The 27,398-nt window shown below is 34.2% G+C and overlaps 1 protein-coding gene across 1 annotated transcript; it reads left to right on the plus strand.

Annotated features, from left to right (window-relative positions):
- Nucleotides 1–9,590: 9,590 nt before the first annotated feature.
- Nucleotides 9,591–11,983, plus strand: LOC133307829 (xyloglucan endotransglucosylase protein 6-like). The gene is made up of 4 exons (XM_061508391.1): nucleotides 9,591–9,760; nucleotides 10,401–10,501; nucleotides 10,967–11,160; nucleotides 11,483–11,983. The coding sequence occupies exons 1-4, from the start codon at nucleotides 9,610–9,612 to the stop codon at nucleotides 11,904–11,906; spliced, it is 870 nt and encodes a 289-aa protein (XP_061364375.1). The 5' UTR covers nucleotides 9,591–9,609; the 3' UTR covers nucleotides 11,907–11,983.
- Nucleotides 11,984–27,398: the final 15,415 nt, after the last annotated feature.

Genomic DNA, 27,398 nt, shown 5'->3' on the forward strand with positions numbered 1-27,398 from the left:
AAACAATTGTTAGACGTAGAAGGAGCAAGATCTTGGAGTTGAAAGATGATGCTGGAAACTTGATTAGAGAAGATCACAACATTGCACGGGTAATAAATGCTTACTTCTCTAAACTATTTTTTGAAGAAAACCATGATCGTCCTTGGGTCCAGACTCTTTGGCCAAAGGTGGACGATGAGACTGCTATTAACTTAGGTGCTCCAATTTCAAAAGATGAAGTCAGACGAGCTTTCTTTTCTATGAAAGATTCGAAAGCTCCAGGGGAGGATGGCTATACCGCAACATTCAACAAAAAGAACTGGGAATTTATTGGTGAACAGATTTGGAGAGATATCAAGTATTACGCAGAAAACTCTTCCAGCATTGAGGAAGCCAATGGTACTCTAATCACTTTGATCCCCAAAGTTCCTAAGCCAATGTATGTTTCTCAATTCAGGCCTATTTCTTTGTGTAATGTCATTTATAAGGGTATGAGCAAGATCATTGTGGATAGGCTTAAGCTTACAATGGTGAATTTAGTTTCTCCTTACCAAGCTAGCTTCGTGCCAAATCGTCAGCTTCAGGATAATATTATAGTAGCAAAGGAGCTGGTTCATTCTATGGGGAGAGTAAAAGGAAAGAAAGGTACAATGGCAATCAAACTGGACCTTGAAAAAGCTTATGATAAACTCAGTTGGAGTTTTATCTATAAAGTGCTTATTGAAGTTCAGTTTCCTGATTGGATGATTGGTGTTATAATGGCTTCTATAACTTCTAATCGTTTGAGGGTCTTGATAAATGGTGTGGCTTCGGATTGCATAGTTCCTCAGAGAGGAATTCGTCAAGGGGATCCAATCTCTCCTTATATTTTTGTGTTGTGTGTTGAGAAGCTTTCTCACTTAATCGCTGAAAAAGTGACTATGGGTTCGTGGAAGCCTATTAGAGTCTGCAGAAGAGGGCCGAGTGTATCCCACCTTTTATTTGTAGATGATATCATTCTCTTTGCGGAAGCAGATATGGAGCAAGCTAAGGTGATTATGGATTGTATTAATCTCTTTTGTGAGATGTCGGGGCAAAGTGTTAGTGCAAATAAATCTTTGATTTATTTTTCCCCGAATACTGATACTCAAGTTGCTGCAAGGATTGTCAACAGAATGGGCTTTAAGCGCACTTCTAGTATTGGCAGATATGTAGGCTCTATTGTTAAACAAGGGAGATATATTAAAGCAGACTATGGAGCTATCAAGGATAGGATACGTTCAAAACTGGATGGTTGGAAAATCCATTGCCTTTCTTTTGCTGGTCGAGTTACTTTGGTGAAATCGGTCATTGCTGCAATCCCTTCTTTCCATATGTAGAATGGTCTTTTACCAGTAACGTTTTCTGATGAAATTGAGCAGATACAAATGGCTTTCATTTGGGGAGATCAGGATTGCAGAAGGCAGACTCATTTAGTAACTTGGGATCAAATGTATAAACCCAAAGATAGAGGTGGTTTGGGAATAATTAATCTTCGACTCCAAAATGAAGCTTATATTCATAAACTGGCGTGGAAGGTGTTAACTAAGAAAGATGATTTATGGGTTAAGATTTTAGTAGCCAAGTATGGTAGAGGTCAAGACTTAAGGAGAGGTATAAAGGCAAAATCATATGACTCTAAACTTTGGCGTGATCTTGCTAAATGTTGTAGTAATTTCCTTGCTGGTCTTAGATGGGAAATAGCAGATGGTTCTGAAGTAAAGCTTTGGACTGATAACTGGTTGGGATGGGAGGAAAATTTGCAGCAGTTGTCGAGCAATCAGGTGCCGTGGGAGGAGAGTCAGAAATCAATTGCAGATTACATGGTGGATGATGGTTTCCGTCTTGAAGTTGTCCATCAATTTCTAGAGTCAGATTTGGCTGATACAGTAACAAATCATCTCAGGCTTATTCCAAGGAATGAGGAGGATAGATTAGTTTGGATCAATAATCATCACTCAACTTCTTTGGTTAAGGTCGCTTACTGTAATCTTATGAACTTCCCAGCAGATGTTCACACTAGCTTATGGAAAAAAGTTTGGTCGTGGAATGGACCTGAACGAGTGAAAGTGTTTATGTGGATGACTTTGCTTGCTAAACTTTCAGTGCGCAGCAGAACCAGTAAGTGGAGCGGAGGTTCAAATGTTTGTCCAAGTTGTCCAAATCATGAGGAAACTATTATTCATGTTCTTCGTGATTGTAGACATGCTAGGAAAATTTGGCAATCTTGGTTTACAGGTTCGATCCCAATTCCTTTATGAATTCGAATTTGCAGGATTGGTTGACTTTAAATATCGATAACATGTGGTCCTCCAATAAAGTGAAGGACTGGAGGGATATTTTCTTTACTACTTGTTGGTTTTTGTGGAAGTGGAGAAATTTGGAGATCCATGAAGATCATTTCTGTCATGATGAGCAATCGCTGGCTTCAATTTGGATGTTTGTCCAACAGATTCTGCAAGCCCGAATTTATCAACGCCGTGGTGATTCCAACGATAGCGTTTGGACAGCCCCCAAGCAAGGGTGGGTTAAGTTGAATTGTGATGGAGCTTCTTCTAGTGGCATGAAAAAAGCTAGTTGTGGTGGTATATTAAGAGATCACAATGGATCCTTTTTGGGAAGCTTCTATTGTAATTTAGGTTCCTGCAATCCTCTTGATGCAGAATTATGGGGATTACTGAAAGGTTTGGAACTGCTTTGGGGAACATGATTAAAAAGAATAGAGCTAGAATGTGATTCTAGCCAAGCCATCCAGATGTTAAAGGAGCAGCATGAAGATCCTAGGGACTCTCAAGTCACTAGCAGATTGAGATTATGGTTAAAAGCAGATTGGACTATTCATCTTGTTCATACCAAGAGAGAAAACAACAAATGTGCTCATTGGTTAGCTAAAGCTCGGCAGATTAATAATCTCCATTTCAAGATTTTTAAAGATCCTCATCCTCAGTTGATGGAACTTATAGTTGCTGATGCTAGAAATATGTCTAGCTTGTTAGTTTCTGATTTGTAATTTCTTTCTGTTTCTGGGGCTTAGCCCCTCTTTATTTACAAAAAAAAAAAAATACATTATTATCTAATTTTACATCAAATAATTATGGGATAAATAAGAGTTATGTTGTAGGAAAAATAATTTGGTTATGTTAAGATAAGACAAAATATAATCATTGAACAAAGTGTCTTATCATATATATTTTTTTTTTTTGTCTTTTAGTGTTGCATGACTTCATGTAACATGATAAGTTAAAGACCCAATAATTATATGATGTTGTTCTCACATTAAAAATTGTGATACTATTTTTTTCTTTTTTTTAATAGGTGATAGGCCCCGTCATATTATGGGTGTACATGACAACCTTATCAGAATCAATTCTTTTTTAATTTCTGTTCCCGGGATCAGAAATAGATAGGAAACTCGTTTGGTAAAATCGGTTTATTTTTTTGTTCCCGGGAAGAACCGGTTTAATTTTTGTGCTCGGGAACAGAAAAAAGAATCAAAAAATTTCTGCTTTTTTGTTCCCGGGCACAAAATGAGAAACACTTATTTCTCACAATTATTCTTCTCCACTATCATCATCATCACCACCATCATCATCCCGACATGACCTCCTCCACCATCGTCGCCACCGCCGTTGTACCACCAATGTCATCGTCACAACCACCACCACCACCACCACGACAATGTCGCTGTCACCATCACCACCACCACTACCAACACGATGTCATCGTCACCACCTCCACCATTACCGCCGCCGCCGCCACCACCATGCCACCACTACCATCGCTGCTGCCACTGCCGTCACCACCACCACCATGCCACCACCACCCCACTACATCACCACTGCCACCACGACTACTATTACCACCATCATTGTCACAGCCACTGCCATCACCACCACCCTCATGCCCATCACCACTACCATCACCACATCATCGCCTCTGCCACTACGCCACCGTCACCAACCACCACCACCATCGCCGCAGCCATTGTCGTCACACCACCACGCCACCGCCACCACCACCACCATCACCATTTTACCACCATCATTGCCACAACCACTGCCGTCACCACCATCACCACCATGCCATCACCATTACCATCACCACGTCATCGCCACTGCCACACCGTCACCAACCACCACCACCACCACCATCGTCGCAGTCACTCCCGTCACCACCATCACCATGTCATCACCAACACCACCATGCCACCACTACCACGCCATCAACCGCCGCCGCCGCCGCCACTACCACCACCACTATCGCCACCATTACCACCACCATCGCTACAGCCACTGCCGTCAGTACCACCTCTGCCGCCGACGCCACCACCATATGAAAAGGAAAGTGATGATCCAAAAAAAATTATGCTTGATAGGAATTATCTTTTATTATATTATTTGTTGTGTTATCTAACACAATTCTCATTCTCAGAATAAAAATATAACATGTTATCAAACACATTTTTTTCACAGAAACTGTTCCAAGGCACAGAAATAGAAAAGAATTGTTTCTTTTCAGAAACAATGCCAGGAAACAGAATAGTTGTCATGCACACTCTATATATCTATAGTAAAAGATAACTATTTTCAATAACACAAGAAAATAGAATACCATACTTATTATATCATAATATTATTTTTCGTGTAATAAGCTTTTTCCTTCCCTAAAGCACGCGTCACGAGAATCACCACCATCAATTGTTGTTTATTATAAGATGGAAGTGAATCATCTCATATGAAAAAGTGATCTTGTGAATCATAGTATTTGATCACAATTATTTAATGATGATAAGATAAAAATGAGAAAAATATATAATTTTAAATTAGTGATTATGATCAAATAAAATAATTATTTTTTTTCATGTAAGAAGATTCACTCCCGCCATGATAAGACCCCTTTGCTTCACCACACTTACCTCAGCATCACCCTTGGCATCTTACCCATCAAACACCACTAAACCATCACAATACAAATGATCCTCTGTGAAAATTTTATATGATATGATAATATAAAAATTTTGTGTCTATCTTTTCATTAATTAATAATAATTAGACTTCATTTATTTAATGTATGTAAAAAAATAGATAAATATAAAAATTTTATAAAAATTTTATATGACTAAATCATATAAAATTTTAATATAGAAGGATCTACTCCCACAGACAATAACACATGTTTAGATGTGTTATACTTTAGTTTCATTCTTGTAAACATTGGTAAATGGATAAGCATTATTTAATTTATAATGTAAAATTATCTTTAATATCCTATTATAAAGGTTAATTTATTAAGAAGTAAAAGGGGCGGTGCCACTTTAAAAAAAAAAGAAAAAAGAAAAAAAAGAAGTAATATAGCTGGCAACTTCATTCACTTTAAGTTCTTATCATCATCATTCTGCACAAAAAAACAAAAACAGCCTATTTTTTACATGTAAATCTGGCCTGCTCACCCTCATCTCACAGAAATTGCTTTAAAGTGTTTCTGAAATTTTATATTGATTGCATTGCTTCAAAAGAAACCACCCCCCCCGGGTAGCATTACATCACGGTGATTTTAGTGATAATTTAATTCTATCTACCTTCTGATCGCCAATCTGCTACAATAAACCATCAATGCAATTCAATGGCTATTGGTACTTTGAATTTTGAGTTGCCAATCCCACTCAGACCTCAAAAATTCATGTGCAAGTTATAAAAAATTGGGTAAATTTTTCCAAAAAGATTTAGTTATTATTCATTAATTTAAATAATTATAAGAATAGTGACTAGAAATATGGATTATGAAAATAAAATTATTTGCAAAATGTTACGCTTATTGTTTTCCAAAAAAAAAAAAAAAAAAAAAAATCTTTTGTTTGATTGTTAAATTATTCCTAACGTCTTGGTCGTTTGAATTATTGATTTTGTGAAACTGATCTTCTATCATGTCCTTCTCAACCGTAAGGTGTACTGGATAATTGCACGCGCAGAAAATATCTTATGCGTGTTTGCACATTTTTTTTACAACTACACTGTAAGAAACTTTTCAGTTTTTTACTTTAACTTTTCAACATATTATTACTAGTTATTACTAGTAAAGTGACAATTATAATTGTTACCAATAAAAAAAAAAAATGTGACAATTATACTTTCTGGATGTGCGCGACCCCGTCTTTATACCTTGTAAAGAGGGACCAAACTAGGAACCGTACAATTATTGTATAATACGGCCAAGACAAAGCCAGATAATATTTCCTAGTACGGAGCAGTTAGAATTTTCTTTTTTTTAAATTTAGAAATATTTTTTGATAAACCATAAATATATTTAATGGGAGATAATCCTGTTTGAGGTAAGTTCAGAATTAAGAATTTAAATTACTCTTAAAAATAATATTAAAAAATGTCGAATACATATTTTTATTCTTATATGTTTAATTCTTATACACCAATTAAACTACTATCATTCAATTAGAAATAAATTTATGATGTACATCTACTGGTTCAGTCGTTCTCAAACTGAGAGGAAATTTTAATTTTCGACAAAATAAAAAGAAACTCTGAACAAATAGTTGCATTTACTGATAACCCTATCGGTCGAGATTGCTAGAGGGTAAAAGTAACAGATGGTAAAACTAAAGACGTAGTTCTATATTTATTATATGAATTTAATGTTTCTCATCGTATATAAGAGCGAATATGATTCATGTTTTATTTTTTTTATAGGACTTCGGAATTCGTATAATTTTATATACGTAAAAGATAAAATTATCTCATATTATAAAAAATAAATTTATTATATGAATTTAATATTTTTCATTTAAAAAATAAATTTATCTTAATATATATATATATATATATATATATATGGGAAAAATATTTCTGCAGTTAATGCTGATAAGTTATCTGTATTTATTCTCAAAACGACGTCGTTTTAGTATTGAAATTTTAAAAAATTATAAATATAAAGACTATTATAACCCTGAAATAAATTAAAATTACAAAATATCATGATTTCAGTCCCAAAACTACGTCGTATTGAACTTATTGCAGATAACTGCAGAAAAAACGAACCCTATATCTATATATATATATATATATATATATAAAAGTACGTAAAACTTATGTAAAATTATATGAAAGAAAAAATATGAAATCATATACAAGAGATAAATTTACCTTTAACAAAACATTTAACCTTTATTATATTTGTTTGGGTTGAAAATGTGTTGAGAGGGAACAAGATTTTCGTCATAAATTGATGGAAAACTTAAAAGTATGGTTTGGTAAAATCCGCTCCAAATCCATCAACTTGCCCATTCCCAGTAAGATCTCTTTCAGTTTTTATTTAAAATGAAAAATTATAAATCTCCATTGATTTAGTGGCGCATTGCAAAACATTCTGACACAGATCTGTGTGTTAACACTATTATAATTTAAAAAACGCATATGTAATATGCATATTCCCAACAAACACATTGCACAGATCTCAAGGCAAAAAATATAGCATATTAACTAGAAGAAGGAATTGATGAATGAATAAAGATAATGGTCCCTTTGTATAATTGCGCTTTACATGATCCAGCTGGAAATGGTGTCTCCAAAAGCAAAAAACGAGACACAAAGCAGATAAACATGACCCACTCCGAAACCAGAAGCATTAATGAACAAGGGTAAAAAAGTAACGGAGCTTCTAAACTAGGAATTCACTTTATTATCAATATAATATATTAAATTTTTTGATACATTTATTAAATGAGTTAAATTTAAACTTTGGTATGTTTAATTTATTAAAGAGATTACTTCTCTTATGTAGTATAAAGAAAGTTCTCTCATGTTAAGAGACAAATAAAATTGAAGCCCACCAATTTTTAGAAAAAAAAAAAAAGAGACACATTTTTTGAAGTAAGAATAACATAAGAGATCAATCTCATATATAATTTTCCTTTATTAAAAGGCTGGTTGAATATGCATGTTGAGAACAATAATAATATTTTAATAATATCAATATGTGATTTTATTTGTAATTTCATTACATTATTTAACAAAATATATATTTAATTGAGTTTCAAATTATTTGTCAATATTAAAAAATTGATTAACATAGACTCGTTGCCAAACTTAATCATGATTCCTGAAGAACCAAAGGATCCAGCTTCGTCTTTTTCGTACGCACGCACGCAGATATCAAGATTTACATGCTAGAGGGAAAATATTTTAAGTGCTCGCATTGCACTAAATACTTGGTAATTATTTATTAAATAAAATAAAAAATAATATTTTATAATATTTTTATTTTTATAGTTATTTTCATTTATATCCCATTTTTTTCAATTTAGAAAAAGAAGTTTGTACTCCCACTGCAAGCAAGATTAGCTTATGGAGAGGGACTTCTCTACTAGTATCCATCGATATTTCAAAAAATTTGAAGAACTCTGTTCGACATTTTTTGACATTCTAATACACGTTGTAGAAATTTAAAAAAATGTTCACAAGTTATGTTGCATTGCATTTTTAGTTCTAACTATGAGAATAGTTAGATTACGATTACTATTTTATTGAGTTTAATATAAATATTTAAGATATCTTATATTTTTTTATAAAATTGATGGGTATTATAAGTTTAGTTTTATTTTTTTGTTAAATTATTGAATATTTAATATATTATACACTATATAAATTAAAAAAATTATTTAATATCAAAACGTGTCCTACCGTATTAAAATATAACATTTTTTAGAATTGATGTCTCAAAATATTGTGTGGTGTCCCGTGTCAGTACAACATAATTTCTCTAGTCGTTTTTTTAATGTAAGTCGTGTACGCTAATTATTAATAATTAGCATATTATTATTAATTTGAATAATGAAACTTTTCCATAATAGAATATGCAAAATTTGTGTAAATAAAGGATTTTATTTCTCTTATTTCACGTCAGAGAAGTCAAATTTTTACCGACATAAAATAGATGTGAGACTCGCTTCTATTTTTTTTTCTTTCTTTTTAGCTGTGAATTTTTCTTGTAATATTATTTCTTTTATATGAGATAATTCTTCTCGTTGACATGAGAAATAAATAAAATTTTACAAGGAAAATCCAAAAAGAAAAAAAAATTGCCAGAACAACTCCATGTTTGAAAGGATGGGGAATCAAATGGTTGCGAGGAAAAGCAGGAGAGTTTTGAACTGATACAGCCGATGACAACTGTACAGGAAACACCACCAGCTGTATTCTTCCACATGGCAAGATTCTATTGTACATCTGCCATCATTCTTTCAGAAGCTTTAGGGCCCACACCCCCTGTGAACAGCTTTGGCCAGCTAGCACTGGCAAACAGTAACGGCTACATTTTTTACCCCACATCGACTTTTTTTTGTCCATTTCTTGGAATTAGAAATCCAATGTGGCATGTGACGTGGCACACACTTCACTACGTGGAATCTTCATGCGAATGAATATGGCTATAAATAAAACCCAACTCAATCAGGCTTCTCTTGTGACAAAGAAAGCATTTCAGTTTCAGAGTAGAAGCTTCACTTCCCTCACTCTCTACTCACTACCACAAAATTCCACTCTTTTTGTTGTTTTCTCTCTCTCTCTCTCTCTCTGCAACTTCTGCTATTGTTTTTACCAAAATATGTCTGGGCTTTTGAGATTGTTTGTGGGTATTGTGTTGGTGGGGTTGGTTGCTTCTGCTAAGTTTGATGAACTCTTCCAACCTGGCTGGGCTTTGGACCATTTCAGCCATGAAGGAGAACTCCTCAATCTCAAACTTGATAATTATTCCGGTAATTAACCATTTTCTGATTTCTTTGGTTCTAATCTCTGTACTTTCCTGCTTTTTCAAGCCACAATGCTGTGACATTTGCACAAGGGGGCGTTCGGTTGAGGAGAAATTTTTTGAATACTAGAGAAATAGAATTGATAGGGAAATGGTAAGAAAGTTAGATAAAGTGAGATAGATAGAAAAATATTAAAAAAAGTTGTTTGGTAGGAAAAAATTTTACTGGGTGTTTTGCTTCATTTTCCTAGTTATCTTTGAAAAACCACGTACAAATTGGCTTTCCTAATAGTAGATTTTCCTAGCTATCTACCACAAAAAGATGAAATCTATGCAAATCACTTAGATGGGAAAATTGAAAGAAACCGTGAACCAAACATGACTGTTTTGCTTTTGTTTTGCTTTCCCACTTTCACTTGCATAGACATCCTCGAGAATACTCCTAACCAAACACCACCTAACATTCTTTCTTACCTTGGAAGCCTCTTTAAGTACTATCAAGTCTGATTTTGAACTTTTTTTTTGTTTATCTGATTCTTAATAGCGGATTCAATAATAATGTTATTTGGGTGTGCCTATGTTTGCAAAAAATTGTTTCTTGTGTGTTATTTTTAACCAAAAATTGTGCTTTTTTTTGGACATTGCAGGTGCTGGTTTTGGATCCAAGAGCAAGTATATGTTTGGGAAAGTGACCATCCAGCTTAAGCTTATAGAGGGTGACTCTGCCGGAACCGTTACTGCTTTCTATGTAAGTGAAAATTAACCTTCATATGTTTTTTTACTTGCTCATGATGCTATTTTGCTATGTTCATACAGAGATTTTTACCCACTGGGATAATGCCTCTGGGGTCCCTATTCAATTGTTTGCATATTTAGCTCAATGCATTGAACTTTTCTCAAGTGGTACAGACAACTCTTAACATGTATCCATGAATTGACTAGTACCCGAGCTTTTACTGCCAGCTACCTACTACTTCTAATCCCGTGAAGTTGATGACATCCAATTGATTCTTGCATTTATTATATTTGTCCCCATCTGCTATCCTCTAACCAATGTTTGCTTTATTACAATGGGATCCCTTCATTTTGACATTGATCATCCTAATGATCCTATGCAATTTTTTTACCACGTTTTGATTAAGTGACTCTGTGACTCTATCCCAATAATTGATGGGTATGACTCTGATGATGATGATGGATTTCTATGATGTAGATGTCATCAGACGGTCCAAATCACAACGAATTTGATTTTGAGTTTTTGGGTAACACAACTGGGGAACCTTACTCGGTCCAGACCAACGTGTATGTGAATGGGGTTGGTAACAGGGAGCAGAGACTCGACCTCTGGTTCGACCCCACCAAGGATTTCCACCACTACTCTATCTTTTGGAACCAGCGCCAAGTTGTGTAAGCACCCCTATTATCCATGTTACAATATTAGTAATAAAAGAATGAAATTGCATGTTTTTATCTGATGGGTCACGCAAAAACAAGCCCATGGAAAAGGAGAAGGAATCTTGGGTAATTTTACTCCATTGCTCTTTAAATTGGTCCATTGCAGAATACAGTGAGACAGAGGTCTATTTCCACTGTTTCTAGCAGTTGTTATTAAGACATAATATTACCAATCTATATACCATGCACATTATTTTTTTTTAATATGGCAAGTGAAAGACTATTTTTCTAAACAAGTTTAAAATTTTAATATTCAGTGTGTTACAATGTTCAGATTCCTAGTGGATGAGACGCCAATAAGGGTGCATACAAATCTGGAACACAAAGGAATTCCTTTCCCAAAAGACCAAGCCATGGGTATATATAGCTCTATATGGAATGCTGACGATTGGGCCACTCAAGGTGGTCGTGTGAAGACAGATTGGAGCCATGCCCCCTTTGTTGTCACCTATAAGGACTTTGAAATCAATGCCTGTGAGTGCCCCGTGCCAGTGGCATCAACAGATAATGCTAAGAGATGCAGCAGCAGCGAGGATAAGAAGTATTGGTGGGACGAACCCACATTGTCCGAGCTCAGCTTGCACCAGAGCCACCAGCTTATGTGGGTTAGGGCTAATCATATGGTCTATGACTATTGCACTGACGCTACTAGGTTCCCAGTCACACCTGCTGAGTGTGTCCATCACCGTCACCAGTGAAGGAAGGAGCTTAAGGGGGGAGAGATAGCCACGAATGAGATGAAAGAATTATCTGAACATGTCCTTCATGTTTTCGCCTTGTAATATATTTTTGCCATAGCACTATGTGAAATCTTATTTTTCGTTGTTCTTTGTGCAATCCAATTTTATTCTTGTGGTCCCTTAATTTTATATTTTGAAGAAGAGAAATCTTGGATAGAGTAGTAGAAACTACCAAGGGGGCGTTTGGTATTGGAAAAATTTTTATTTGTTCGAAAATTTCAATTTTCAAAAATATGATTTTTGTATTCAGTTTATGATACTATCCAAAAATTAAAAATTTAGAAAAATTCAGTTTGGCGAGAATCCTGAAAAATCTCGCCAACCAAACGCCCTTAAAAGATTGGTTTTAAGATCTCGAATTGTTTTATCATGGGAGGAGAAATGGAGAATAGAGAAAAAAAAAATGTTTGGAAGATAAATAATTGAGAAGAGGAAGCCAAGCAGTGTGGGCCCCAAGATTTAAATTTCGAGGACCTAAATCTATATGTGGTAATATTTGTTTCCAATCGTTCAAGATTTTTGGGCGGGGCGGGGCTTATCTAACCAAGGGAAAATTTCACATAATGAACTATATATTTTCAATGGAAATAGATATTCTCGTGTTTGATAAAAAAAATGAAAAAATGATATGATCGTGTGGGATAATTATAATTATAAAAAAATGAATCAATAATTATGATTTAGTAATTATTTATTTATTTATTTTTTTTTTTTTTTATCATCATTAATCAATATTTGTATGATTATGATTGTCTATATGGTAATATCATATCTTTTTAAATATGAGAGAATTTTCTCCCAGTTTCAATAGAAGAAAATTGCCGATATTCGTTCCAAGATAACTTGTATCATGGCCTGAAATTTAAGTCCCCATTTTCGTTTCAACAAACTTTCATATTTGAATAGGGACAAATATTGATGATGGTCCTCGTAGGGTTGTCTAACCTGACAACAAACATGTGAAACCTTTGTTGCTAATTGCTATTAATGTGGGTTGACCCCATTAATAATACTAATAATAGTTGACTTCATCGTACCAGGGCACTCGTGTGGGCCAAGAAAAACTAGGTGTAGGAGACGAGAAGGGTTTAGATGGGTTTATCCAATTGAAATAGATGGTCCGTCAAAATTACATAGGGTTGTCTAACCTGACAACAATGTGGAACCTTGCCTACTAATTTCTATTAATTTGGGTTGACTCCAATAGTGATAGAGTTTTATTAATCTCATCTTAAAGGAGATACGCTATTTATGTCATAGAGATAAATTTATAGGCTCTATCACCTGAAAAAAAAAAGAAAAAAGAAAAGAAAAAAATGACACAATTTTCGAAGAGTGTGTAGAAGAGAAACTTAGCACAGGTAGCATGAGAGTAATTTTTTCCATAATGATAATACTAATAATAATATGGGATAATAACTTCTGTGCAGGAGAAGTATCTCCAAACACAATGAAGAGACAGAAAAAAATAAAATCAAAAGCACAACTATCGATGGACGATGACTCAACAGAAAAAACACTTCTTCTCTTCTACCCATAACAGAAGAAGTATTTTTGTGTTATAAAAAAAAAAAAAAAAAAAGTATTTGTTTCCTAATAATATACTTCATCATATTAAGGCCCTCGTGTGTGGGCCAAGAAAAACTCTCTTTAATTGTAGAAGACGTTAAAAGTTATTATTGGTTTATCCAATTGAAATAGATGGTAATGGGCCATCCTAAATCAGGGCTGACATATGAAGTTTGACACAGTCCCCTTTTTTAAGTCAAACGATTAGATGAGCTATAGGTAAAAAAAGTAATACACGGATTCGTAACTCAGGGTGCATAACATTATTTTGTATTGCTAATTATGCAACACACCAATCTTTAACGTTGTTATATCCTTAACACATATTTTCTACAAGATAAGTCTACAATAATACAAATTCTTATTTCAATCGATACCCCAAAAACATTAACTCTGTATCCAACAAAAAAATAAATAAATATTAATTAAAGAATGATTCCTTTGTGCATATACATGCAACTCTTATCGTTATTTTAATGAAAAATATTTTAATCAAAACAAACAAGTATACATCTACATATATGCATAAGTCATATCAAGCTAAAGAAATATTAATTATTTTTTCTATTCTTAAATAATGGCAAATATTTATAAATCTTTTACCCAGGATTTCTAAAAACTTGTTTGCTGGCGAACAAGTCTGAATTTCTATTTTTTTTTCTGCTATTTATGAAGATTAATTCTAAAATTAAAATTCTTAATTACTGCATTATAATTTGCGATCTAATGATTTTGCAGCTTGAGTTAAGCACTGGAACTGGTGTTATGGTTTCACACTAGCTTAACCATCTCTTGGTGAATTCATCCTAACTCTGTAACTCACCTTGAAATTAAGTTATTGCTCTGCTCGCTTATGATTCTCCTCACGGTTGGCATCATGTCGACATGAAATTAACTTAATTGTACAACTTACATCAAATAGAAGACTATTATCTTTTTACAATGCAATTGCCATTCATACTATGTTGCTTTCTATGATTTATTTATTGCCTGTGTTTATTTATGCGTGAATTATTAGATGATTGAAATAACACTATATTAACTATTTGTCTTTTATCACCTATTTTTTTGTAAGTTGCTCTGTGAAAAATATTGAATATGAACTCTAAGATACATACATCTTCCTTCTGCATTGACTCCTATTTTTAACATCTTATTTCCTAACAATTCATCTATATTGCAATATGAATTAGCAGGCAGACCATAAGAGGCCGTTTGTATTCACTTCTCAAAAAAGTTTTTTTTATACTTTGCTTATTTTAAAAGTACTTTTTATAAAAGTTAAAGTTATTTAAATTTTTAAAATATTTCATTTTTGAAAAAAATATTTAACTTTTAATTTCTATTTTTTTAATATTTTTTTTATACTTTGCTTATTTTAAAAGTACATTTTATAAAATTTAAAGCTATTTAAATTTTTAAAAAATATTTGATTTTTGAAAAAGAATATTTAACTATTGATTTCTAATTTTTTAAAAGCTAAAATTTTTAGCTTTTGAAAAAAGTAAGTGTTTAGCTTTTTTTAAAATCAGATATCCAAATAGACTATTTTTGAAAAGTGCTTTTTTTTTCTTAAAAAAAAAATAACTTTCGAAGAAAAAAGCCCATTCAAACGGACTCATTATGTATCTATGGTAATGGAAAGTAGGTACAAAGAGTTAAATTTAAAAAAGGGATCACCTGAAGATTCTCCATGGTAATGATTAGCTCGACGCATGTCATATTATATTTTAGTTGTAGAGTGTTTAGGGTTCTTAATCAGTGATTTTTGTTTTCTATTTACATTCATTGCCATATAATTCCTAGTTGTATCAAACTCATTAATTGTTTATCTGCTAGAGAGATAATTTTTTCGTCCAAAAAAAATTCAGCTTCTTGAGTCTGAATCTGATAATAATTTTAGCTGAACTGTGATCCTTTTTTCTGGTCGAAGTTCTTTTTAGCCAGCATAAGGCATGACTGCTATAATACAAGATAAAAAGGCATGTGATTTGATCCATAGGTGAAATTATTAAATTGATAATTCAGTTCGTTTGTTCTGAATAATAATAATATAAAAACAGAGATTGATGAATTCAGGTATTTAAAAGATGGGGTTTGCATTTGTAATTTAACATGACATAACAAATTTTTCTACACACACAACATTTTGTGGAACACACACTTTTTGAAGAAAAAAGGAAAAAAAAGAAATTACGGCACGCAAATGAATCTCTATAATATTACACAATCACTTTTCCTACAACATAACTCTTATAAAACCCTTAAAAGATTGTGATGGATCAAAAGTTATTTTTTTAATCAAAACTACTTTAGATTAATAGTTTATATGATTTATGTTATTGAAGACAGTGGGTGATATTAAATCACTAAGAGGCTTGAACCCATGTATAAACCAAAAGAGATAGATGATTAGAATTATCACTGTGTAATTATAAAGAATTAAAGAACAGACTTACTTGTCAGATAATTGAGACAGAATGATGAAACAGACAGATGACGATATCAGAGGAATAAAATATGCAGAATCAGAGGAATAAATCCAAGTCCACAGAACGTGTCTCCTTAATACAATTTGCCCCCTCACTGATGCCTAAGGAAGATGGACACTTGTCTCCCAAGATAGAACGGATTTCGTCTGAAGAGTGGCAGCACTACCAGTCAACAGCCCAAACGAACACAACAGTATGCCAGAGGAAACTACACCGGAGTATGAACAGAAATATGCAAACCGGAAGGAGAAAATTTCAGCAGAGTTTCAGTGCAGAAAACCGATAAATTTCTGAGGGTGTCAGTGTCTATTTATAAACACTGACCAGTCACGACGAACCGCCGCCGCGACAAACCGTTGTGTCTGACGGCCGCGAACGGGTGCAACCGGTGACCGGTTCGGTGAGCAGACACAACTGGTGACCAGTTCGCGAAAGGAAAGAACCGGTTCGGTTCAAAATTGCTCAAAAAATCGGCGGGTAGAAACGTTTAGGTTTGAAATTTGGAGGGAAGCAACAGATACATTTTAAATCAAAACTAAGAGGCTTGAACCCATGTATAAACCTGAAGAGATAGATGATCAGAATTATCACTGTGCAATTATAAAGAATTAAAGACCAGACTTACTTGTCAAATAATTGAGACAGAATGATGAAACAGACAGATGACGATATCAGACGAATAAATCCGAGCCCACAGAACGTGTCTCTTTAAGACAATTTTCTCCCTCACTGATGCCTAAGGTAGATGGACACTTGTCTCCCATGATAGAACAGATTTCGTCTGAAGAGTGGTGGCACTACCAGTCAACAGCCCAAACGAACACAACAGTATGCCAGAGGAAACTACACCGGAGTACGAACAGGAATATGCAAACCGGAAGGAGAAAAATTCCGGCAGAGTTTTAGTGCAGAAAAACCGATAAATTTCTGAGGGTGTTAGTGTCTATTTATAGACACTGATTGGTCACGATGAATCCCCGCCGGCATCGAACCGCCGTGTCTGATTGCTGCGAACGGGTCGGCGAACAGGTACAATCGATGACCGGTTCGGTGAGCAGACACAACCGGTGACCAGTTCGCGAAAGAAAATTACACACATATGAACCGAACCGAACCGAGCCAGCTGGACGGAAGGCGGCGACGTGTGTGTGGTGGACCAAAGCCCACCTAGCTCCTCCCCCTCCACAAAATGTGTAGTGACCCAATGGCCAATCTAGGAGAGTGAGGTGAGAGCTTATAAACTCTCTCACTTCTTACTAGTTGTCCAATGTGGGACTTGTTAACCCACACACCCCTTCAACTTCTCTTTTCTCTTTTCTCTATTAACCCACTTCTTATTAATAACCAATGGATTATCAACATAAATTCCAACAGTTTATAAACAAAAGCTATAATAAACAAAATAAAATTTAGATTTTGATTATATGGACAATGTGTTAGACGTACCAATAAGAATGAAAAAGGTTACAAATTAAGATACCGTACTTAGAAACTAGCTCTTTAATTTTAACTGTAAAATATATAATTATAATCTCATAACGTTCAATAGGTGTAAGTGTTTATTTGAAGGAGTGGAATCAGTTAGTAGTAGCAAAAATAGTTTCTTTTCTGTTATAACTTTCTGATAGTTAGTTAGAATTTTGGGCCTCGTGTGCCTTTTGGCATCAGCTTCTTAGTGTCAAGTGTGGGCACTACACATAAGGTTGGCAAAATGGGTCAATACGGCTCGACCCGGTCCAATCTGTTTGCAACCTGAAAAAAATGAGTCGGGTTAGGGTTTGCTTGAAGAAAAAAAAGCCAGAAAATCCAACTCAACTAGTCTTGAGCCTGGATAGGGTTGGCTTTTAGGTGGTTCCAAAAAATGGGGGAAAAAATAGCCTTTGCCACACTCATCAAGTGCATATGGTGGGGAAACTACGGAAATAATTTTCATTTGATATAAGATATTTACTGCAAAGAAAAACATTTAATATAATCGCTACTTACTAGCCACTAAATATGCTAAACATAGCACCTATGCATACTACAAGGTCTAATTAAACTAAAGTATGATTCACAGTGACGGTAACATACGCGTTTGGGATTTAGCCTTTAGGTTTCTACTTTCTTTGAACAGATTTGGCCCCTTATTATTCTTTTGTGTTTTTTACTAAATAAAAAAAAGATAACCTGCGAGCTGATCCGTTTGATCCGCGGATTGGCTCGATTTTTTCAAGATGGATTGGGTCAGGCTGGATTGGGTTATCAGCTCATTTTTGCCAACCCAACTTGGCTCATTTTATGCCGGTTACGAGCCAACCCGACAGGTTGGCTCATTTTTGTCATCCCTAACTATATATACATTGTATATGTAAATTATCATTCACTTTTTCCATATTCCAAATTCAATTTACTTCCAGATTCTAAGATGGTATCACAACTCATCTTTGAGCTCTGATATTCGCTATTTCAATTCATTTTTTGCATTCAATCTTGAACACTTCTTGAGGTTTTTTTGATTCATTTCTTGAGGTTTTCAATTCTTATTTTGTTCTTATTGTGCATTCAATCTTGAATTTGCTGAATATGTTAGAATGGCGAATCAGAGCTCCATTCCAATCCAAGAACCTGTGGTTCCACTTATTCCAGTGACGAACAATGTTTCAAATTAAGCTTCTCTTCTTGATATTTCATATCTAGGTAGCCCCTACTACTTGCATCCTAATGAAACTCCTTCACTTGTGTTAGTTTCTACACCAATGAATGGCAAAAATTATCATGGTTGGGCCAGGCCTATGAAGATGGCTTTAATTTTGAAGAATAAACTTTCGTTTTTCAATAAAGCGATATCAGCACCAGAAATTTCATATCCAAAATATGCTGCTTGGGAGAGATGTAACACAAGGGTGTTTTCTTGGTTGCATCGGTCAATTACAAAATCTATCTGCCAATCAATTTTATGGATGGGCCGTGCCTCTGATGTTTAGGATTATTTGAAAGAAAGGTTGTAACAGTGTGACATCTTCTGAATATCAGATCTGCAAGATGAAATTTATAGACTACAGCAAGGTGATAGTTATGTTAGCGATTACTATACAAGGCTTAAGATTCTTTGGGATGAGCTTGAAGCACTCCAACCTACAGTAACATTCATATGTATTCGAATATGCTACACAATCTCCTCTCAGATTAAAGAAATTCGAGATAGGAATTATTCCATAAGATTTCTCGAGGGTCTCAATGAGAAGTTCACACATGTGAGGTCTCAGATCATGCTAATGAGTCTATTTCCAAATGTGAATCGTGTTTTCTTATTAGTCACACAACAGAAAAGACAATTGCAGCTGGAAGGAAATAATTCTAAACCCGAAACTTCCAAAATTTTCTTTAATTTTGTAGAGCAAAATATAGCTATGGAAAATGATGTGCTAAAAATCGTGGAAGAGGCCGCATGTTTCCTAGTGGATGATGGAGATCATGAGCTTCCAGATTATGCACCCATTGTGGCAAAACCAACCACATAGTAGAGACTTGCTTTGAGAAGCATGGGTATCCTTTCGCCTATAAACAAAGAATTCATATGCATAAGGCCAATGCTGCTACTGTGATGGACCAAGATCAAGTGTCTGAATTTACCAATTCAGTTAATCAAGTTGATGAAGTGAGGGATAGTTTTACCAAAGACCAGTATCAAACCATACTGGACCTGATACAACAATTTATGCATCAACAAAGTTCAACAACTCGCATGAGCAACATAGTGCAGACAAAGGCTTATAATGCAAATGTTGAAGTTTCTGAATCTTCATCAGTTAAAACTATAGTCCAGTGGATTTTAGATACTGGAGCTACATACCACTTCACTCATTCTTTTGTAAGTTTATGTTGCATTCAAAAGATTAATCCAATTGCCATTTCTCTTCCTAGTGGGAGCAAGATATACTCTTATCATCATGGGACAACTATAATTTCAATTTCACTTAAGCTACAAAATGTTTTGTATCTAGAGGGGTTTACACTGAATCTTGTATTGATCAATAAACTTGTTCATGAAGCTAATTGTCATGTTATATTTACGCATCAAGTGTGTACCATTCAACAGCTACCCTCAATGAGGATGATTGGTTCTACTGAGCTGGAAAGCAACCTTTATGTCTTTAAACAGGAATGCAGTCATGGAGAGAGCTAGATGAACCATAAAAAAGTGACTTGAAGACAGAAGAATAACTGATATTGTCTAAAACAGTTGTGCAATAAAAAATTATATGAATGACATATGACATTTTCGCTTAGGCCATTGTTCAAAAACTGTAATAAGAGCTATGATTCTCCAATATCCTTTTATCAAATGTAAAAATGTTGATGATCCTTGTGACATTTGTCATTTAGCAAGACAGAAAAGGCTTCCTTTTAACCTTAGTTCCACTGCATCACACTTACCATTTGATCTTATGCACATTGACATATGGGGACCATACTCAGTGCCCTCAATACATATCCACCATTTTCTTTTGATAATAGTTGATGATAAGACACGAGTCACTTGGGGAATTCTTATGAAAACAAAGTCAAAATTCAGAGGCCATATCTGTACATTTGTTGCACTTATTAAGAATCAATTCAATGTAACCATTAAAGCTTTCTGTAGTGATAATGGGGCAGAGTTTTTAATTACAAACTTTTTTTTTTTATCAAAAGGGAATACTCCATTAGACTTCTTGTGTTGAGACACCAGGGAAAAACAGAGTAGTTAAAAGGAAGCATCAATATATACTCAATGTGGCAATGGCACTTTACTTTCAAAGAAAGATTTCCCAAGGTCTGTGGTCCCACTGAATCATGTATGCTATATTTCTCATAAATAGACTTAATACTCATATCTTGAATAATGAATCACCATTTGAACTTCTTTATGGAAAACCACTTATACTTATCCGTATAAAAGCTTTTGGGTGTCTTGCATATGCATCCAATATTGTGGTTGGCCGATCGAAATTTGATCCTCGAGCTAGGAAATGTGCATACATTGGACGCAATGATGGAGTTAAAGGTTACATTCTCTTTGATTTGGTCTCCAAACAAATATTTATCTCAAGGAATGTTGCTTTCTATGAGCAGCATTTTCCCTTTTGCTACAACACAATCATTGGTTAATGCCCCTTGACAACTTGGTGTTAATTCCGATACTCTTTATGATGCTCAAGATAACTCTACTACTCATGTCAATCCTCCTCAAAACAAAATGATGTTGTTGTTGTTCCAACACATCCAGACACTGAGATATATATATATATATATATATATATATATATATATATATATATATATGTCTCCCTCCAATACTTATGAACCTGTTGCTCTAAGGCAGTCAACTAGAGTTTGATTGCTTCAACACTTACAAGACTTCCAAAGCAACCTTTCAGCCACAGCAGTACAGTTCCATAATACCTCATCCTCTTGTTTATATCATTTGTCCTCTGTCCTTTCCTATGAGAAATGCTCTAGAAAATACTCCTCCTTCTGTCATAACATCATCTACTTTATTGAACTTGCTACCTACAGACAAGCCTTTTAGTCAAGTGAGTGGATTAATGCTATGAATAAAGAAATTGAAGCTCTCAACCGCAATAAAACGTGAACCTTTGTGGATTTCCCTATTGGAAAATGCCCAATTAGATCCAAATTGGTCTACAAAATTAAACATAGCCCCAATGGCTCCATAGCTAGATACAAAGCTCGTTTGGTGGAAAAGGGCTACAATCAAATCAAAGGTGTTGATTACTTTGAAATATTTTCTCCAGTTGCCAAGCTTACAACAATTAGACTTATTCTTGCAGTAGTTGTCACTCGAAATTGGCATCTTAAACAACTTGACATCAACAATGCCTTTCTACATGGAGATCTTTCATAAGAGGTGTAGATTTCATTTCCATAAAGGGTATCTACTCTTGTTTCAGGGCAAGTTTGCAAGCTCCAAAAGTCACTTTATAGGCATAAACAAGCCATCCGACAATGGAATGCCAAATTGACCATAGAACTGCAATTTCTTGGGTACAAGCAATTTCTGCTGATCATTCTTTATTCACCAAATCCACTGATGAATCTTTTTCTGCCTTGCTAGTGTATGTAGACAATATGGTATTGGCTGGCAACAACATGGCAGAAATCAACTTAGTCAAACTTCATTTGGATGACTTATTTCATTTAAGGACCTTGGGACACTTCGCTTTTTCCTTGGCCTTGAAATCATGCTATTGAAGCATGGATTGGTCCTCAATCAAAGGAAATATGTCCTTGAATTACTCAAAGATAGTGGTATACTTGGAGCTAAACTTGCACTACCCCTATGGAACCAATTCTTTGCATACGTCAAAATCAAGGAGAACCTTACTCTGATCCAGCTTCTTATCGCCATCTTGTTTGGAAATTACCATACTTAACAAATAGTTGGCCTGATATGTCATTTACAATTCAACAACTAAGCCAAGTTGTTGCTAACCCGATGAGAGCTCATTTTGAAGCTGTATGCCATGTTCTGTGTTATTTAAACCGCAGCCCAGCCAAGGGACTTTTCATTCCCTTTGAAAATAACTTGACTCTTTCAGGTTTTGTAGATGCAGATTGGGCAACTTGCCCTAATACAAGAAGGTCCACAACTAGTTTTTATGTGTTCATTGGTTCCTCCTAAATCTCATGGAAGTCCAAAAAGCAAACCACAATGAGCAGGTCTTTTGTAGAGGCTGAGTATCGTGCCTTGACCATACTTACTTGTGAGATTCAATTGTTGACTTTACTTCATGATGATATTCGTGTCCCTGTTCCACATTCCACAACCTGTTTTGGTCTATTGTGATAACCAGGCAGCAATACACTTAGCTCATAATTCTTCCTTTCATGAGAAAAGTAAGTATATTGATCTTGATTGTCACCTTACTCACGAGAAAGTGGTTGCTGGGATATTGTTATTTCTTCTGATATTTTTCTACTCTTATTTCTGTTACTGATGTTAACTAGTGTATGTGTATGTCTTATTGTGCAGAATCTTTCTTATTCTGACTAGTTTAGTTTTATTGGTGGGGACAATAATTTTTTAAATATGGGAATTGGGCGCATCATATGCGATAACTGAGGAATCACACAAAAAAGTCATTTAACAGCATTTTTTTCTGATTCAGTGGGGATATTTTAACCTTCTATCTATTTGTTTTAATTTTTTTTAAGTATTTAATAACTCTCTGAAAAGCATGACAAGATTTATATGTGCTTACTTAGTCAATAAGTTGATTAAACTCTAGGAAGCACATATGATATCTAGTGGAATTTCATATGGACCTACAGTCATAATAGTGTATGGAATATGATCTGAGTTAAGACTGCTAGTTCGTTTGATTTTCTTGTTGAGAATTATTGAACAATGCTTGAGGTGGAAATTTGGAAGTAGATTCTAGCTTGATACCATAGTCTGTGAGGTTTGAACCAGTGATTATTTTTTTTAGAGATGCCTCACTGTGGTAGTACTCTAGAACTTGATCTGTTTCTCTGTGATGCATGCATGAATTGAAATGATAAAAACACTTTATTCTTGTCAACCATTTGGCCAAATAACCTGCCTGAATTTTTTTCCTTCCATTGCTAGCCCCTTTGAACCTTAGACTGACTTTGTTCAATTATCCTATGATTTTACTTAGCTTATGCCCTTAATTGACTCACCTTTGAGTGAGATTGGAACTCAAATCAAAGAGAATTCAAGGTGAAGTTTCCATTAAAAGTTAAGTAATTAAAAGGAAAAGAACATCAAGAAAAAAGAAAGAATGAAAATATGTGTAGCAGTGAGAAAAGAAAGTATGGTAGAAAAGGAATAAAAATTTTGAGTTGAAAAGAAGAAAAATAGTAAAAATATTGATTGAGTTGTAATAAATCTTGAAAGATATTTGTGTTTCAATCTCAACAATAAATTAACTACTTTTTAAATATTTCTACCCCAAAACCAGGTCACGTTGCAACGCTGAAAAAACCTTTTGATCAGTTTATGCATGTTATGTTCCTCATCTTTAGAAACTTGATAATAGGATCAAGTCTATGGTAGTGCTATTGCATTGATGGAGTGAGTGGTGAGACCCCAAACTCTAAAGTGATGAGTGTATTGCAGTGAAGTCATTCACGCTAATTTTTTGAAACTGAAAGTTCTATTTGAAGTTCTCAGCAGTGAAGTCATTCATGCTTAGCATAGAAATCTCTGAGAATGTCTATGTAATGTTATGCCTGAGTTTCATGTGTTTTCCTCACAGATTTAATCCTTACTTCCCTTTGTTTGATCTTATTTATTGCTAAGGACAACAATGTTTAGATTTGAGAAGTGTTTGATATGTCTCCAACATATGATGTTTTTAAGGCTTAGAAGAGCAAGAATTAATCTACTTTGAAGTAAAAAGAGATAATATTCGTAATAAATTTGATAAATCGTGCTCATACCTACTCTCACTACAAATCTTTTATTTTGTAGGGATTTCATAGTGAAAAAGAGATCAATTCACCAGAGCAAAGTAAAGTAAACTTCAATCCTTCCGCGCCAAGAGCGCCAGGTTGGCGCTAATGACGCTAGAATATTCTAGAGTCCCTGTTTCACTGTGTTATTAGCGTGGGAACCACGCTTACATCGCCAAAAGGATCTTGAAGCTATTATTTCACCGCGCTAATAGCACGGAACTCGCGCTAGAAGCACGAGGATTACGAAAACAATTGCGCCATTATCGTGGTAGTGGTGCTTCGAGTGCCAGAGCCAAAACTTAATTTTATATCAATCGTACCATTAGCGTGGGAATGGCGCCAAAAGCACGTGACTGTTTTAAGAGGAATCAAATTGTACCTGAAGGAGGATTCTGTGCAAAGATTGCTTGGAGATTTGATGAATCATATAAAAAGGGAAACCAAACCCTTATGATGTATCTTTTGGCTGTGAAGAGCTTTTTGGGCTAAAGAATTTTGAGAGCAACAATTGAGAGAATTTTTGGGGAACTTCCGGAGATCAAGGATTCAGAGAGATTGAAGATTGAAGACCATTGAATTTCTTTTTCTTCTTTCTTCATAATGACTTCTTTTACTTTCTTTAATTTCTTTGTTTTAGTTAAGTCAGCTATGTCTGGCTAAGTTTTATTTGTAGTTAGGATTATGGATCCGACGTGAATCCTATTTATGTTTAATTTGGTTTCTTTAATAAATTGTCTCAGTTGATTTATGTTTTACTTTAATTTATGTTTTACCTTGTATGAACTGATCACTCTTATAGGGAGTTGAATGTTAGAGTTCATAATAGACATATTGAGATTTTAATCCTGATAGAGGTCAAATACTAATTCTTGCATAATCTAGACACAGGCTTGCTTGAGTTGCAGACTTCACAATTCATTTGTTTAATGCTTATTCTGGGAAGAATCACTAAGACATTAGAGTTCTAATTGGAGTAAAGGTTAAAGTCACTAAGACATTAGGATTTAACCAACTATTTTTAGAAAGATGAATTGTCTAAAATATCTGAGATGAATTATTATTGAAATTAATTTAAACTACTCTAGATGGATCTGAGGTAAAATAATTCCTAGCTACAATTTTAATCATTAAAGTCTTGATTCATTTTTAATCGTCTTTGTTCTTATTCCAAAATTATTATTAATTACAATTGTTTTTATTTTTATTTTAATTCAAAAATTATTCTCTATATCAAATTGATCTGTTCAAAATAGAGGGAATAGTGAGAATAGTACTTGGTGTCATTAATTCTCGTGAGAATGATATCTTATTCACTACTTTATTATATGTACGATCGGTACACTCAATAGTCAAGTAATACTTAGTTTGTTACCAGTGGCGTAGCCACGTTATGTTTAAGTAGGGCCTAGGCCATAGCTAAAATTTGGCCATAGCTAAAATTATAAGCCCTAGCTAAAATTTTAACAATGGTAACAGACAAAGATTTGGAGCTGCTTTATTGCTTTCTTCTTCTTCTTCTTCTTTTATCTTTTTTCAATTAGGGTTTTCTTCAAACCTTTTTTTTCTTATTCACACTCACCACCCGAAACCCAGCCATTCTGCGACAAGGTACGATGTTTTGTTCATCTCTCAAGATTTTAAGAATACATATTCTTGGAATATGCATTGTTAATTATATTGTCCGCTCGGGGAAAAATTGATTTATATTTTTAAACCTTGTAAAAAAGAAATTCTTTGTCTTTGCTGATCATAATTATTTATTGGGTGTTTTTAACATGAGTGAAATTCATGCCCCTTTTTTTTTATTTACAACTTTTTGTGTACGGTTGTATTTATTGATTTTATTTCTTTTGAAAAAATGGAGTGTTATTTTATATTTATCTTTTTTTAAAAAAATATTTTAATATAGAGCTACCGTTGCTATTGCTAATGAAATTGAATTGTTTCTCTAAGTTTTTTGTATTTGATTTCACAATAGGAATGATAATTTTAGCTACTAATCAATGAAAACTGTTAAGGAAAAAAATCAATGAAGATATATGTATATATAGGGGTGGTAAACGAACCAGGGGCCTTTCAGGGGCCTTTGGCTCGGCTCGTGAAGGCCTGAGCTGACATGTCTAAAATTGGTTGTTGAAACCCAGGCTTGGACTTATATAAAAGCTTGTTTAATAAAAAGGCCTTTGACTCCATTTCAAAAGCTCGGCCTTAGAGCTTCCCAGGCTGGCCTAATATATTAATTTTTATTTTTATTTTTATTTTTTATACTACTTTTAGTAGCCCTCTCTCTTTCCTCAATCTATTACACCCCATTTTATTGGTTAAATAAACTTTTTGAATGATTTTGTTCTATATTATGATGTTTTGATGTATATTGAATTTATGTATATTTATGAAATTACTAGTGATGTTGATTGTATATTCTGTTTGAATAAATTTTTGTTGTTTTATTTTTGAAAAAGGGGCTAAACTAGGCTTTTATTTTTTGTAAATAAGTTAGGTCACAGGCCGATAATTATATTCATAACAGGTAATAGGCTTGGTCAGGCTGACACATTTAAACACAGACTTAGCCTTTTAAGACCAAAGCTTGGCCCGGCTCGGCCCGTTAACACCCTTATGTATATATATGGAGTACGGAAATTTCTTGTACATATTCATTAACAACTTCTTTGTCTTTTTAAAATTTGTAAAATATCTAAACACTGATTAAATGATTTATGTGGATCTAATGTCATTTAAATGATTTTAGACATTTGTCACTGATTGTTCCATGTTTCTTTTTAATTGTGAAGTTTGTTGTCCCTCTACCTTGATGTTTTTCACAGGTCACGACTAAGGGTATAAATGGGCCAAGTTAGGCCAGACTTTGGCTTTGATAGCCTAAGCCTATGTAAAATATTTAGATCTTATATTAGCCTAT

Source organism: Gastrolobium bilobum, unplaced genomic scaffold (genome assembly GCF_033153095.1).
Source record: "Gastrolobium bilobum isolate Gb01-03AN ecotype WA unplaced genomic scaffold, APGP_CSIRO_Gbil_v1 utg67448, whole genome shotgun sequence".
Taxonomy (NCBI): domain Eukaryota; kingdom Viridiplantae; phylum Streptophyta; class Magnoliopsida; order Fabales; family Fabaceae; genus Gastrolobium; species Gastrolobium bilobum.